Genomic DNA, 13827 nt, shown 5'->3' on the forward strand with positions numbered 1-13827 from the left:
CCAAGCCCTCCTGATACTGCTTCCAAAGAATCCGATCAAGAATTGTCAACACCAGTTAGACATCAAACAAAAGACGTTGCAACACCTCCAGAACCTTATCGTACGCGAGCAGGACGCGTTGTTCGCCAACCACAAAGACTGAATTTATAAACTAAAGGGAAGGATGTTGTATAATTCAAATATTATTTTGTAAACGTAACATGTACTAAGATAGATGGCGTCTAGTGAGGAATCCCTTTACGGATCGATTTATATAGATGTATAAATAAACCTAGTGCTGAAAACGAACATAAAAAGATAGACGATATACGCAGTTAGAGAATAAGCCTTGCTAGTCGCCAGATGTAACAAACTCATAACAATTCTTCAGTATTAAACCTTTGTTATTAATTCTAAGCGTAATTAATTATCCTATTATAACAGCAACTCCATATTGATATTTATTTTCTGTTTGACACACCACAAAAGATGAGCGGCTAAATGCGCGCCTGTTTGTGTTATTATCAAGTTAAATCAACTGAATAAATTCCCCCCTTTTCCGAAATTGTATGTTTTACTTCAAAATAATTGCTAATTAGCTTGTTTATTGCCACCTTTTCCAAAATATTATTCTATCCTAAAAAGAGGCGCACTTTTAGCCACTCGTTAAAATTTGTCAAGTGCTGTGACAAACAATTTAATATTAATATGTCATGATTTTCAATTATTTTTAAACTTCGGCGTATGAAAAGAATTTACAACACTTAATTTTGTTGCCGAGTTTAAAAATACTTGGGAAGTAATGACTTTAAACTTAAAAAAAAAAAAAATTTCCTTTATTGATTTAGGATTCGAAAAATGGAGCTCACAAAAGCAGAGGAAACGCTTCAAAAACTGGATGAAAAAATAATTTTCCAAGGATGTCAGGTGACATAGGTCACTATAAATTTTTATGTGGGAGGTAAAGGAAGGAGAGGTAGACAAAACCGAAAGCGATCGGAAATCAAAATTAGTTGAAATGGCAAACAGGCGGGGCATCGTAATTGCCCCGAAAAAAAATGTGAGTTAGATACTTATTTAAACTTATCGCGGATTCCTAACGTTTTCGGCGCAACTGTTATTGATTTAAATCTAATCTGAGGTGATATTTGTAAACATGTAATTGATGATATTTAGGAGCTGTGATATTTTGGTGTCTGATCCAACTTTCTTTAAATTCTTAAAATTTCCAGACTTTTCCCAGACTTTGGTTAAAACCCTAAAGTTCCTTAACTCTTCTCAGACTTTTTTAAAAACCCTAAAATTCCTTGATTTTTTGCATATTTTTAAATCCCTAAAATTTCTTGACTTTTTCCAGACTTTGTTTAAATTATTAAAATTCCCTCACCTTTCCGAAACGTTCTAAAAACCCAAAATATGTTTAAAATTTCCGTGAGTTTTTCCGTCTTCAAATTCTCAGACTTTGCTTTAAATTCTTATCTTTGCCCCTGTGAGCTGATAGTGGGTGGTCATGTAATAACCTCATGGCTTCTAGCCTTAAACGAGGAGGTAAATAAATTTTTTCAGGATAGTTCCTGTAAGGTCTTCTATAAAGAAGATCATTTCTTAATTCGAAAAGTTTATGCCTAACGGGGTTAGGTCCTTGCAAGGAATTAATAATAGGGGAAGCAAAGGGGTCTTCCCTTTGAGATTTTCTTACGTCTTCAACAGAATCACTAGAGGAAGTTGAATTACTACCACTGGTAGAATTTTGACTTGTACTACTACTAGTTGGATCTTGGTTACTAGTAGAATTTGAAGTAGAGGAGCTAAAGTTAATACTTAAAACGTTTATCGGGGCCCTCGACAAAGCGTCTGCTACTACATTTTCTACTCCTTTTTTAAGCTTAAAGCCGCATTTTCATAGAAGCTAGAAATTGCGTTCTCGCTTCCCGCTTGGCGAGTAGCGTGTTGCTGTAGCGGTTTCAAACTCTTGCGCTAGAAAAACACAGCACGTTCTCGCAATTTATTTCTCGTTGACTCATTTTCATTGATGACGGTAAACTTGATGTTTTTAACCTTTGCGCCCTCTACCGTCAAAAACTAAAAGTAGTTAATACTACAATTGGTCTTAACACTCTTCTCTGAAGTAACAACGTTTCAGGGCAAAAACAACGACAATAGTAGGCCAACACGAAATTTTATAGGTCTGATTATTTTGGTAAGCAACTTCCTCCCACGTTTCGTTCATCTCCCTATTTCTATAAACTTTCGACTTTCTGTCCATAAACCTTCTCTAAACTAATAATTGGCTCCTTCTCAAAATTTTTATTTATTTCTCTTTCGTGTTAAACCTTTTCTTTTAAAGGGGTAATGAAGAGGAAAATCATGTGATTTTCTATCTATTCCTCTCCTAATTATAAGACCAATCTGCATAGAGAAACATCCAAGAAATGACACTGAATGATTTTAAAATTACAATTAGGCCTAGATTGAAATTTAATTTCAAATCGTGGCACGCTCCACATCTTGCGCCACGATTTTTACACCGCGCACAAATTTTATCAAATCTCGCGATAAATAACATTTGACATGGAGCGTGCCACGAGGATTTTGTTAATAAAAAGGCAGGGCGTTACGCAATTGGTAAAAGGTACTTATTTAAAATTATAAATGATATTTTAAACTTATTTGAATTTTTAAATCATTCGGTGTTATTTATTGGATGGTTCACTATGCTGATTAGTCTTATAATTAGTAGAATAATCGATAAAAAGTTCACTTGATTTTCGATTTCACCCTCCCTTTAACTTTTTCTTACTCGCCATCATGCCGACATTGAACTCGTGCTTCCAAATGCAGAAGAAACCACGTAAAGAAAACCCGACTTTGTTTATGTCCTTATGATTCGTTAAAAATGCATCACGTGGCAGCAGTATCTCGCTTCTTGCTAAGCGGGACGCTAGAAATATCTGTCTCAGACAGATCGGAGCTAGCGTCATTTTCTCGCTCTAGTTTGTCATTTTCTGGCTTCTAGTATATGCTTCCAGCGAAAATGAAAATACCAAAGCTAGAAGCAAGATTGAGTTCTAGCGACATTTTCTCGCTCTCGCGCGTTTTTTTCACGCTTCTAGCTTCTATGAAAATGCGGCTTTACAGCAGACGACATTTCAACACTTTCTATCAACCTCCCGACGTTGATCAACGTGTCGAGTAAAGTGGTGAGTGTAATTTATGAAGGATTAATTAATTTATGAAGTATTCAACTAAACTCTTTAATTTTCCCCCTTAAAAATCCGATTTAAATAAAAACACACCATTTAATTTATTTCTTTTATTATTTATTACTTATTCATATTGTGTGGCAACTGTCGATCGCTGTATAGAAGTCACTGCAGTTAAAAAAGTGAGAGGGCTGATCGCCCGTGGTAACTGAATGATTAAAGCCTTATTTGAGCTTAGCATGACCAAAATCGCAAGAGCAACTCCATGATTCGTTCATGCTCTTTTGGCACTAACAATTTCGCACTTATCATTAGAGATGGGCCGATACCAGTTTAAACCGATACCGATATGATCCGATACTTGGGAAACCGATACGTACCGATACCGATATTTTACCCGATCCTTCGATTAAACCGATATCAAACCGATACCGATATGGTATGGGTATCGGCCCATCTCTATAGATGATTCTCGATCCAATTTCGGTACTTGAAACTATAAAACTGGCTTATCATACGAAAAACCCATTTTAGACACAAGTTACGTTATCCAAAAATAGATGAAAAACTGTGCTGTCTCAGAGTTTAGGTCTTATGGCGCCATCTACTCTCAACATAAGTATTTATTTTCTTCAAAAAATATCGGGTAGAAATATCGGTTCATTTTTAACCGATACCGATATATCGGTTAAAGCCAAATATCGGTACCGATACCGATATGGCATCGGTATCGGCCCATCTCTACTTATCATATTCTCGTGGAATGGTGTGTTGATGAGCAAGATACACCCTTACCCTTTAATCAATATTTATCCTTTCCTCTCTCAGACGAGGTATATCTTCCAACTGCTGACGAACAAGCTTATCCAGACACTGAGTGTCAAGCCATTTGCGCCTCGCAACTAACACTGGAAGTCGCGGAAGCGCTTTACAACTGCAAATCGACATAACTAATAAAACATAACCAGTAACCATATTTACACCTTCCCAATGAACAGTTACTTGAAAAGTAAGCATTTCAGTATGCAACAATTGGTATAATCACCTCTTTGTTTCTCTTAATATGGATATGGTAAATCTGAAATAGGTCTAATGAATGACAATATAATAGTTAAGTTATTTTTCAAATAGGTATGTGGTCATGAAGACTTCGGAGGATGTAAACTGCAATCATGCCACAGAAAAGAGCAATGAACTCTTGACAGTCAGAAATATGTAAAGTTAAATACGTGTGGAAAATGCATTGCTGAATTTTTGGGTTTGAGAGTGTATCGGGACTGATTGGGTGCTGGCATGCTGGTTATAAATAATGTCATCTTGAGTAAAGGCTAGACATCAACATAAATCTAATGTGAACAGATTAAAAACATGCCATTTACGGTTTTAAAGCATTAAAGGCGGTAACAGACTTTTTCTTCTTTTTTAAACCCCTCCCCGGCTCCACTTAGCTCTATGAGGATGAAAAGCACTATCCACACAGGCTCACAACACCTTTTAATAACAGTCAATGATAACAAAAATCCAAATAATTTAAAAAATGTTATGAAGTCTATCTAATAAATTATTCAATGCATGCATATAACCCATGCAATAAATTTAATTGGCTTATTAAATGAAGCGTCTACTAAATTACAATATAAGTTAACAGTAAACTAACACGTTTGCGAGAAATAAATCATAAAATACACGTAAATAGCGCATGTAAGAAATTAAATGGATTGAACGCGAAAAAAATAACTATTTATAATGAGGGAATGAAAAAAAGGTACGTGTCAAATTGGATATTAAAGAATCTGGGGTGAAAATGAATTAATAGAATATCTACAATGAGTACTATAAAATCACAAAGGAGAATACAATAATCAAAGAGAGTTCATGCCATCATGAAGAAAGTGCATGCCAAATTGAGCATTGAAAATAAACGAAATACAGAGAGACGTTATTGAAACAACCTATCATAGCATTTATAATATTATCTACAGTAACGTAGAACATGCTTCGCTTGAGCATGTCTTCAAAAAACTAAACTAGTCATTATTTTCAGGCTGCAATTTTTCACTTCGGTCATGATGAATACTCTCGGTTTACAGTCTAAACCTTTTATTTTCAAACCTTAGCTTTTCTTATTCATTCCTAGCCCTTTCATTTTCAGTCATTATTTGCCAAACAGACGCAAACATGAGTAGGGCCTCCAAACATGCATTAGCGGAAGCTATGAGCGTTTCTTGCTTTTCATACTAGGCAGCGACTAAGCTATAAGAAAGTTTAGCCCATTTATAAATGAAACAATAGAGGGAGGCCATGCATGCAGAAACAATAGCAATCACGATGGTCAAAACATGTATCTCCCACGGCTCGAACCTGGGACCTTCCGCGTGTTAGGCGGACGTGATAACCACTACACCATAGATACGTAGTAAAAGTGAGTTTTCCAAGAGATCTAGCTTATTTTTATGCCCAATCCCGACGGTTAAAACATGGCTCTATCAAGGCTCGAACCTGGGACCTTCTACACCCTAGATACGTGCACGGCCAAAGAAGTCCAACTTTTCAGCCCCACATTCATTTAATTTAAGAATTAAAAGCAGTGGTTATTAAAATTAATTCCGTTGTACCTACCAGGGCTCGAACCTGGGACCTTCCGCGTGTAACGCGGACGTGATAACCACTACACCATAGCTACGTAGTAATACAGAGTTTTCCAAGAGATATAGCTTATTTTTATGCCCAATCACGATGGTAAAAACGTGTATCTATCAGGGCTCGAACCTAGGACATCCCGCGTGTAGGGCGCACGTGATGACCACTACACCATAGATACGTAGTAAAAGTGAGTTTTCCAAGAGATCTAGCTTATTCTAATGTCCAATCACGATGGTCAAAACATATATCTCCCACGGCTCGAACCTGGGACCTTCCGCGTGTTAGGCGGACGTGATAACCACTACACCATAGATACGTAGAAAAGTGAGTTTTCCAAGAGATCTAGCTTATTATTATGCCCAATATCGACGGTTAAAACATGTCTCTATCAGGGCTCGAACCTGGGACATTCCGCGTGTTAGGCGGACGTGATAACCACTACACCATAGATACCTACAAGACCAAAGAAGTCCAACTTTTCAGCCTCACATTAATTTAATTTAAGAATTAAAAGCAGAGGTTATTAAAATTAATTTCGTTGTATCTACCAGGGCTCGAAACTGGGACCTTCCACGTGTAACGCGGACGTGATAACCACTACACCATAGATACGTAGTAATAGTGAGTTTTCCAAGAGATCTAGCTTATTTTTATGCCCAATCACGATGGTAAAAATATGTATCTATCAGGGCTCTAACATAGGACATCCCGCGTGTTAGGCGCACGTTATAACCACTACACCATAGATACGTAGTAATAGTGAGTTTTCCAGGAGATCTAGCTTATTTTAATGTCCAATCACGATGGTCAAAACATGTATCTCCCACGGCTCGAACCTGGGACCTTCCGCGTGTTAGGCGGACGTGATAACCACTACACCATAGTTACAAAGTAAAAGTGAGTTTTCCAAGAGATCTAGCTTATTTTTATGCCCAATATCGACGGTTAAAACATGCATCTATCAGGGCTCGAACGTGGGACATCCCACGTGTTAAACGGACGTGATAACCACTACACCATAGATACGTAGTAAAAGTGAGTTTTCCAAGAGATCTAGCTTATTCTAATGTCCAATCACGATGGTCAAAACATGTATCAACCACAGCTCGAACCTGGATATGAAACTTGCCGTTGGTAGCTTCTTGTATATGGGATTTGATCACCTGCCGTTGGTAGCTTCTTATATATGGGATTTGATCACCTGCCGTTGGTTGTTTCTAATATCTGGGATTTCATCACCTGCCGTTCGCGGCTTATAATATTTGCGATTTCATCACCTGCCGTTGGTGGCTTCTTATATCTTGTATTTGAAACCTGCCGTTGGTTGCTTCTGATATCTGGGATTTGATCACCTGCCGTTATTAGCTTCTAAAATCTGGGATTAGTCACCTGTCGTTAAAGGCTTCTTATATCTGGGATTTCATCACCTGCCGTTGGTGGCTTCTTATATCTTGTGTTTGAAACCTGCCGTTGGGGGCTGCTAATATCCGGCATTTGGAAACGGCTGTTTGGGACTGCTAATATCTGGTATTTGAAACCTGCAGTTGGGTGCTGCTAATATCTTGGATATAAAACTTGCCGTTGGGAGCTGGAAATATCTGGGATTTGATGCCTGCCGTTGATGGCTTCTAATATCTGGGATTTGATCACCTGCCGTTATTAGCTTCTAATATCTGGGATAAGTCACCTGTCGTTATAGGCTTTTAATATCTGGGATTAGTCACCTGTCGTTATAGGCTTCTAATATCTGGGATTAATCACCTGTCGTTATAGGCTTCTAATATCTGGAATTTGATCACCTGCCGTTGGCGGCTTCTAATATCTGGGATTCTATCACCTGCCGTTGGCGGCTTCTAATATTTGGGATTTCATCGCCTGCCGTTGGTGGCTTCTTATATCTTGTATTTGAAACCTGCCGTTCGGGGCTGCTAATATCCGGCATTTGGAAACGGCTGTTTGGGGCTGCTAATATCTGGTATTTTAAACCTGACGTTGGAGGCTCTAATATCTGGGATTTGAAACCTGCCGTTGGGGGCTGCATATATCTTCGATTTGTAATCTGCCGTTGGGGGCTAATAATATCCTCGATTTGATACCTGCCGTTGAGAGCTGCATATATCCTCGATTTGATACCTGCCGTTGAGGGCTGCTAATAACTTGGATATGAAACTTGCCGTTGGGGACTAGGAAAATCTGGGATTTGAAACTTGCCGTTGGGGTCTTCTTATATCTTGGATATGATCACTCGTTGTTGGGGGCTTTTAATATCTGACATTTGATCACCTGCCGTTGGTTGTTTCTAATATCTGGCATTTGATCACCTGCCGTTGGTAGCTTCTAATATCTGGGAATTGATACCTGCCGTTTTTAGCTTCTAATATCTGGGATTTGAGTCATTTGACATTTGCCGTTATAAGCTTCTAATATCTGGGATTAGTCACCTGTCGTTATATGCTTCTAATATCTGGGATTTGAAACCTGCCGTTGGCGGGTTCTAATATCTTCTATTTGAAACCTGCCGTTGGTGGCTTCTTATATCTTGTATTTGAAACCTGCCGTTGGGGGCTGCTAATATCCGGCATTTGGAAACTGCTGTTTGGTACTGCTAATATCTGGGATTTGAAACTTGCCGTTGGGGTCTTCTTATATCTTGGATATGATCACTCGTTGTTTTGGGCTTTTAATATCTGGCATTTGACCACCTGCCGTTGGTTGTTTCTAATATCTGGGATTTGATTACCAGCCGTTGGTGGCTTCTAATATCTGGTATTGAAACCTGCCGTTGGGGGCATCTAATATTTTGGATATGAAACTTGCCGTTGGGGTCTGGAAATATCTGGGAATTGATGCCTGCCGTTGGTAGCTTCTAATATCTGGGAATTGATACCTGCCGTTTTTAGCTTCTAATATCTGGGATTTGATACCTGCCGTTTTTAGCTTCTAATATCTGGGATTTGATCATTTGCCGTTATTGGCTTCTAATATCTGGGATTTGAAACCTGCCGTTGGCGGGTTCTAATATCTGGGATTTCATCACCTGCCGTTGATGGCTTCTTATATCTTCTATTTTAAACCTGCCGTTGGTGGCTTCTTATATCTTGTGTTTGAAACCTGCCGTTGGGGGCTGCTAATATCCGGCATTTGGAAACGGCTGTTTGGGACTGCTAATATCTGGTATTTGAAACCTGCAGTTGGGTGCTGCTAATATCCGGCATTTGGAAACGGCTGTTTGGGACTGCTAATATCTGGTATTTGAAACCTGCAGTTGGGTGCTGCTAATATGTTGGATATAAAACTTGCCGTTGGGAGCTGGAAATATCTGGGATTTGATGCCTGCCGTTGATGGCTTCTAATATCTGGGATTTGATCACCTGCCGTTATTAGCTTCTAATATCTGAGATTAGTCACCTGTCGTTATAGGCTTGTAATATCTGGGATTTTATAACCTGCCGTTTTCGGCTTCTAATATTTAGGATTTCATCGCCACCGTTGATGGCTTTTTATAACTTGTATTTGAAACCTGCCGTTGGGGGCTGCTAATATCTGGCATTTGGAAACGGCTGTTTGGGTCTGCTAATATCTGGTATTTTAAAAGTGACGTTGGAGGCTCTAATATCTGGGATTTGTAATCTGCCGTTGGGGGCTGCATATATCCTCGATTTGATACCTGCCGTTTATAGCTTCTAATATCTGGGATTTTATACCTGCCGTTTTTAGCTTCTAATATCTGGGATTTTATACCTGCCGTTTTTAGCTTCTAATATCTGGCATTAGTCACCTGTCGTTATTGGCTTGTAATATCTGGCATTTGATCACCCGCCGTTGGTTGTTTCTAATATCTGGGATTTGATTACCAGCCGTTGGTGGCTTCTAATATCTGGTATTGAAACCTGCCGTTGGGGGCATCTAATATTTTGGATATGAAACTTGCCGTTGGGGTCTGGAAATATCTGGGAATTGATGCCTGCCGTTGGTAGCTTCTAATATCTGGGAATTGATACCTGGCGTTTTTAGCTTCTAATATCTGGGAGACTGGGATTTGATACCTGCCGTTTTTAGCTTCTAATATCTGGGATTTGATACCTGCCGTTTTTAGCTTGAAATATCTGGGATTTGATCACCTGCCGTTATTAGCTTCTAATATCTGAGATTAGTCACCTGTCGTTATAGGCTTGTAATATCTGGGATTTTATCACCTGCCGTTTTCGCCTTCTAATATTTAGGATTTCATCGCCTGCCGTTGATGGCTTCTTATAACTTGTATTTGAAACCTGCCGTTGGGGCTGCTAATATGTCGTAAAGTAGACTTCGACGGGAACGGCCGCATGAATTTCGCTCCCTGATAACGTTATCTTAAATATATCTAAAAAAAAATGGCGAAGTGTAAAAAATGTGCTACGGAGATGAACAATGCTAAAGAAATCATAGAATGTACGTTGTGTCACGAGTATTTTCATATATCCTGTACTAGTGTGAAAACTGAGGAAAATTTTCGTAAATTGGGATCGCGTAAATCGACGTGGAAATGTGAAAACTGCAAAGGACTTAACAAAGGCAACGATAGCGACCCTATTTTAGAAGATCCATCGCAAGGAAACCTGAAGGTCTTAATGCAAAATGTAAGCTACATTTTAACCAAAATGAAGATACTGGATGATATCCAAAATGACGTAAGCAAAATCTCTGTAATTGAGACGAAACTAGACAAAATGGATGACCTTGAGAAATCCATACAGTTTTGTTCGGACAAAATTGACGATTTTGGTATAACTTTAAACTCAGTATGCGGTGATATTAATTCAATCAAGAAAGATAATGAAGACCTAAAACTAAAAAATAAGCAACTAGAATCTAAAATAATAGAGCACGATAGTAAAATTAATGAGTTAAAACAGGAAAATTTGTCCCTTAATCTCGAAATAGTGGGTATTGAACAAACAAAAAATGAGCAGATTACTGAGGTGATAAAGTCCGTAGCTAAAGAAATAGGGTTAAACTTTGACCCAAATGAGATCGTAGACGTATACAGACTGCCTAAGGTAACCAATAAATTAGACGTTATAAGAGTAATTTATGCCACTAAAAAACTCCGGGATTTATGGCTAAAAAAATTTAAGGCTACAAAAAACCTGAAAGCTGCTGATATTGATAAATCGTTAAAAAATACTAAAGTATATATTAATGAACAGCTGACTCCCTTAAATAAAAAAATATTGTATGAGACCAAACAAATTGCTAAAAAAAATAATTATAAATATGTATGGACTAGTGATGGTAAAATATTTATACGTAAAGATGATAATACAAAATCGATCAGGATAATATCGTTAGATGACCTTAAAAAAATTTAGATTTAAAACTAGTTAAAACTTCTTTGTTAATTATTTCCTTACATTAAACATGTTCAACCTAACCAGTGACTTCTTAATAAATAATGTAAACCGTAAAATTATAAGAAATAATTTTAAAATAACTGATAATAACGATCTAAACTCATTCAAAATATTTCACTTGAATATCCGTAGTTTAAAAAAAAACTTTGATGACTTTGTGGTATTTTTAGAGTCATTGGAATATACTTTTGATATTATAGTTCTAACGGAAACCTTTAAAATAATTGATATAAATCTTTTTTCCCTTAAGGGGTATAAACTAATTTGTTCTAAGGAATATCAAAATAGAAACGATGGAGTGCTAATATATATAAAACAAAACCTATCATTCGTAGAGAAAGAGATAAAACTTAAAGGGGCTACCACCATGATCATTGATGTAATTTTACCAAATAAGGCTATCTACAAAATTATCGCATGCTATAGATCACCTAGTAACAATATTAAAGATTTTGTTGGAGATCTCAATACAAAACTCCGTGATATAGCATGTGCTGGCAAAATTGTCTGGATAGGTGACATCAATATTGATATTTTGAACTCTAACGATTCAATAGTATCGGACTATATCTTAACTCTACAGGAAAATGGACTTCACCCGTGTATTAATGATGCAACTAGAATAACAGAATCTTCTAGCACGTGTCTAGATCACATATTTATCAAGAAGAATGATAACTATAGTGTATCGTCGTACATCTTAGAGACTAACATAACAGACCATTATCCAATATTCATTGCTATCCCACTGTTTTCTAACCAAGACGTGAGTAGCATAGGGAGAACTAAGAGCTATACAGACTTCAAAAAGTTAAGTAGTGATGTGCAATTAGAAAGGTGGAATAATGTACTCTGCGAGAATGATTGTAACCTAGCATCTGAACATTTTGTTAGTATCTTGCAAAAACACTTGTGCGCAGCCACAGTAGAATATCCTGTTTCTTATTCACATAGAAAACAAAAGTTGAAACCGTGGATAACAACGGCGTTAATAGTTTCAATAAGAAAACGAGATGAATTAGCTAAAAAAGTAAAAAACCAACCGTTTAATGAAAATCTTAAGAAATTCGCTAAACTATATAGAAACAAGCTTTACTCATTAATTAGGACCGTAAAATATAATTATTTCAAAGATAAGATCTCCCAAGCTAATAATGATCCTAAGTACGTTTGGAAAATAATTAATGAAACAACAAAAAAATCAAATAAGTTGGACTTGATAGAAGAAATCAAACATGAAGATAAAATTTTAACACTAAAAAATAATCCTAAAGAAATGGCCAACACATTTAATAAATACTTCGCAACGGTAGGCTCTCGCCTAGCCTCAAATATCCAAAATTTAAACCAATACTCTGGTAGCAATTTGAAAAATAACGATAAAAGCCTTTTTTTCGTACCAATAACACGAAAGGATGTCGAAAAATTTATCAATGAATTGAAAAATCTCAACTCAAGCGGCCACGATAAAATTAATGTCAAAACCCTTAAGCTCTTAAAGCACTACATTTCTCTGCCTCTGACTCATATTATTAACCTTTCATTATCTACAGGGACCTTCCCCACGGTTTTCAAAAAAGCTATTATTAAACCTGTCCATAAATCCGAAGATAAAAAGGTCTTAGGAAACTATAGACCTATATCACTGCTGAGTAATATAGCGAAAATAATAGAAAAATATATAAAAAATCAACTAGTCAAGTTCTTAGAAAAATGTAATTACTTCTCCAAAAATCAATACGGATTTAGATCAGGTTTAAGTACCAATGATGCCATCTTGGATTTGACACGGGAATTGTATTCGGCCATCGATAAGAACAAAAAGGCCTTAGGCGTGTTCTTGGACCTTAAAAAGGCTTTTGATACAGTATCGCACACAAAATTGTTAATAAAATTAGAACGTGCAGGGATTAGAGGATTACCACTAAATTGGTTCAGAAGCTATTTGTCAGACCGATACACCTTCGTTAAAATAAATAACTTAATTAGTGATCCAGAATTACTAACCTTCGGAATCCCCCAAGGTACAGTTGTCGGTCCATTATTGTTTTTAGTCTATATTAATGACCTATGTGAAATCAGTATAAATGGAAGAATGTTATCTTTCGCTGATGACACTACTTTACTTTTCTTCGGAAATACTTGGGAGGAGGTTTACGCGAAGGCACAGTCTGGATTGATGAGGGTGTATGACATGCTGAATAATAATCTTCTGACATTAAATATAGAAAAGACTAAATATTTATGTTTTTCGGCTAGACCTACTTCTGAAATAAATTGTAATCTCTTAATTCATAAAGATAAACACTGTATAAAGTGTGATAATGGCTGTTTGAAACTTGAAAGGGTATCTGAAATAAAATACCTTGGTATAATTGTAGATGAACACCTTAAATGGAATAGCCATATTTTAAGTGTTGCAAAAAAACTAAGAATGTGTTTACCAAGATTCTATGAGTTACGCAATTTTCTATCATTGCCATGGTTAAGAAATGTTTACTTTGCAATTGTACAATCAGTGGTATCGTATGGTATTATAGGTTGGGGCGGAACGTATGATATATATATTGAACGATTAGAAATAATACAAAGAAAAATTCTAAGAATTT

The 13827-nt window shown here is 36.8% G+C and overlaps 1 protein-coding gene across 1 annotated transcript; it reads left to right on the forward strand.

The window, feature by feature from the left end:
- Nucleotides 1-10198: 10198 nt before the first annotated feature.
- On the forward strand, nucleotides 10199-13456 carry LOC149630040 (uncharacterized). The gene is made up of 4 exons (XM_089851350.1): nucleotides 10199-10864; nucleotides 10943-10996; nucleotides 11469-13405; nucleotides 13447-13456. The coding sequence occupies exons 1-4, from the start codon at nucleotides 10199-10201 to the stop codon at nucleotides 13454-13456; spliced, it is 2667 nt and encodes an 888-aa protein (XP_089707476.1).
- The last annotated feature ends 371 nt before the right edge of the window (nucleotides 13457-13827 follow it).

This window comes from Phalangium opilio, unplaced genomic scaffold (assembly GCF_054372755.1).
Source record: "Phalangium opilio isolate 3A_F unplaced genomic scaffold, DU_Popi_V2 ptg000104l_1, whole genome shotgun sequence".
Taxonomy (NCBI): Eukaryota; Metazoa; Arthropoda; class Arachnida; order Opiliones; family Phalangiidae; genus Phalangium; species Phalangium opilio.

What these genes read in the sequence shown, in the direction of transcription:
- LOC149630040 (XM_089851350.1), top strand. Translation starts at nt 10,199, where the DNA reads ATGGCGAAGTGTAAAAAATGTGCTACGGAGATGAACAATGCTAAAGAA. An exon ending in ACGTATACAGACTGCCTAAG is followed by an intron (nt 10,865 to 10,942) that starts GTAACCAATAAA and finishes AAAAAATTTAAG; the next exon opens with GCTACAAAAAACCTGAAAGC. An exon ending in AATCGTTAAAAAATACTAAA is followed by an intron (nt 10,997 to 11,468) that starts GTATATATTAAT and finishes TTTTCCCTTAAG; the next exon opens with GGGTATAAACTAATTTGTTC.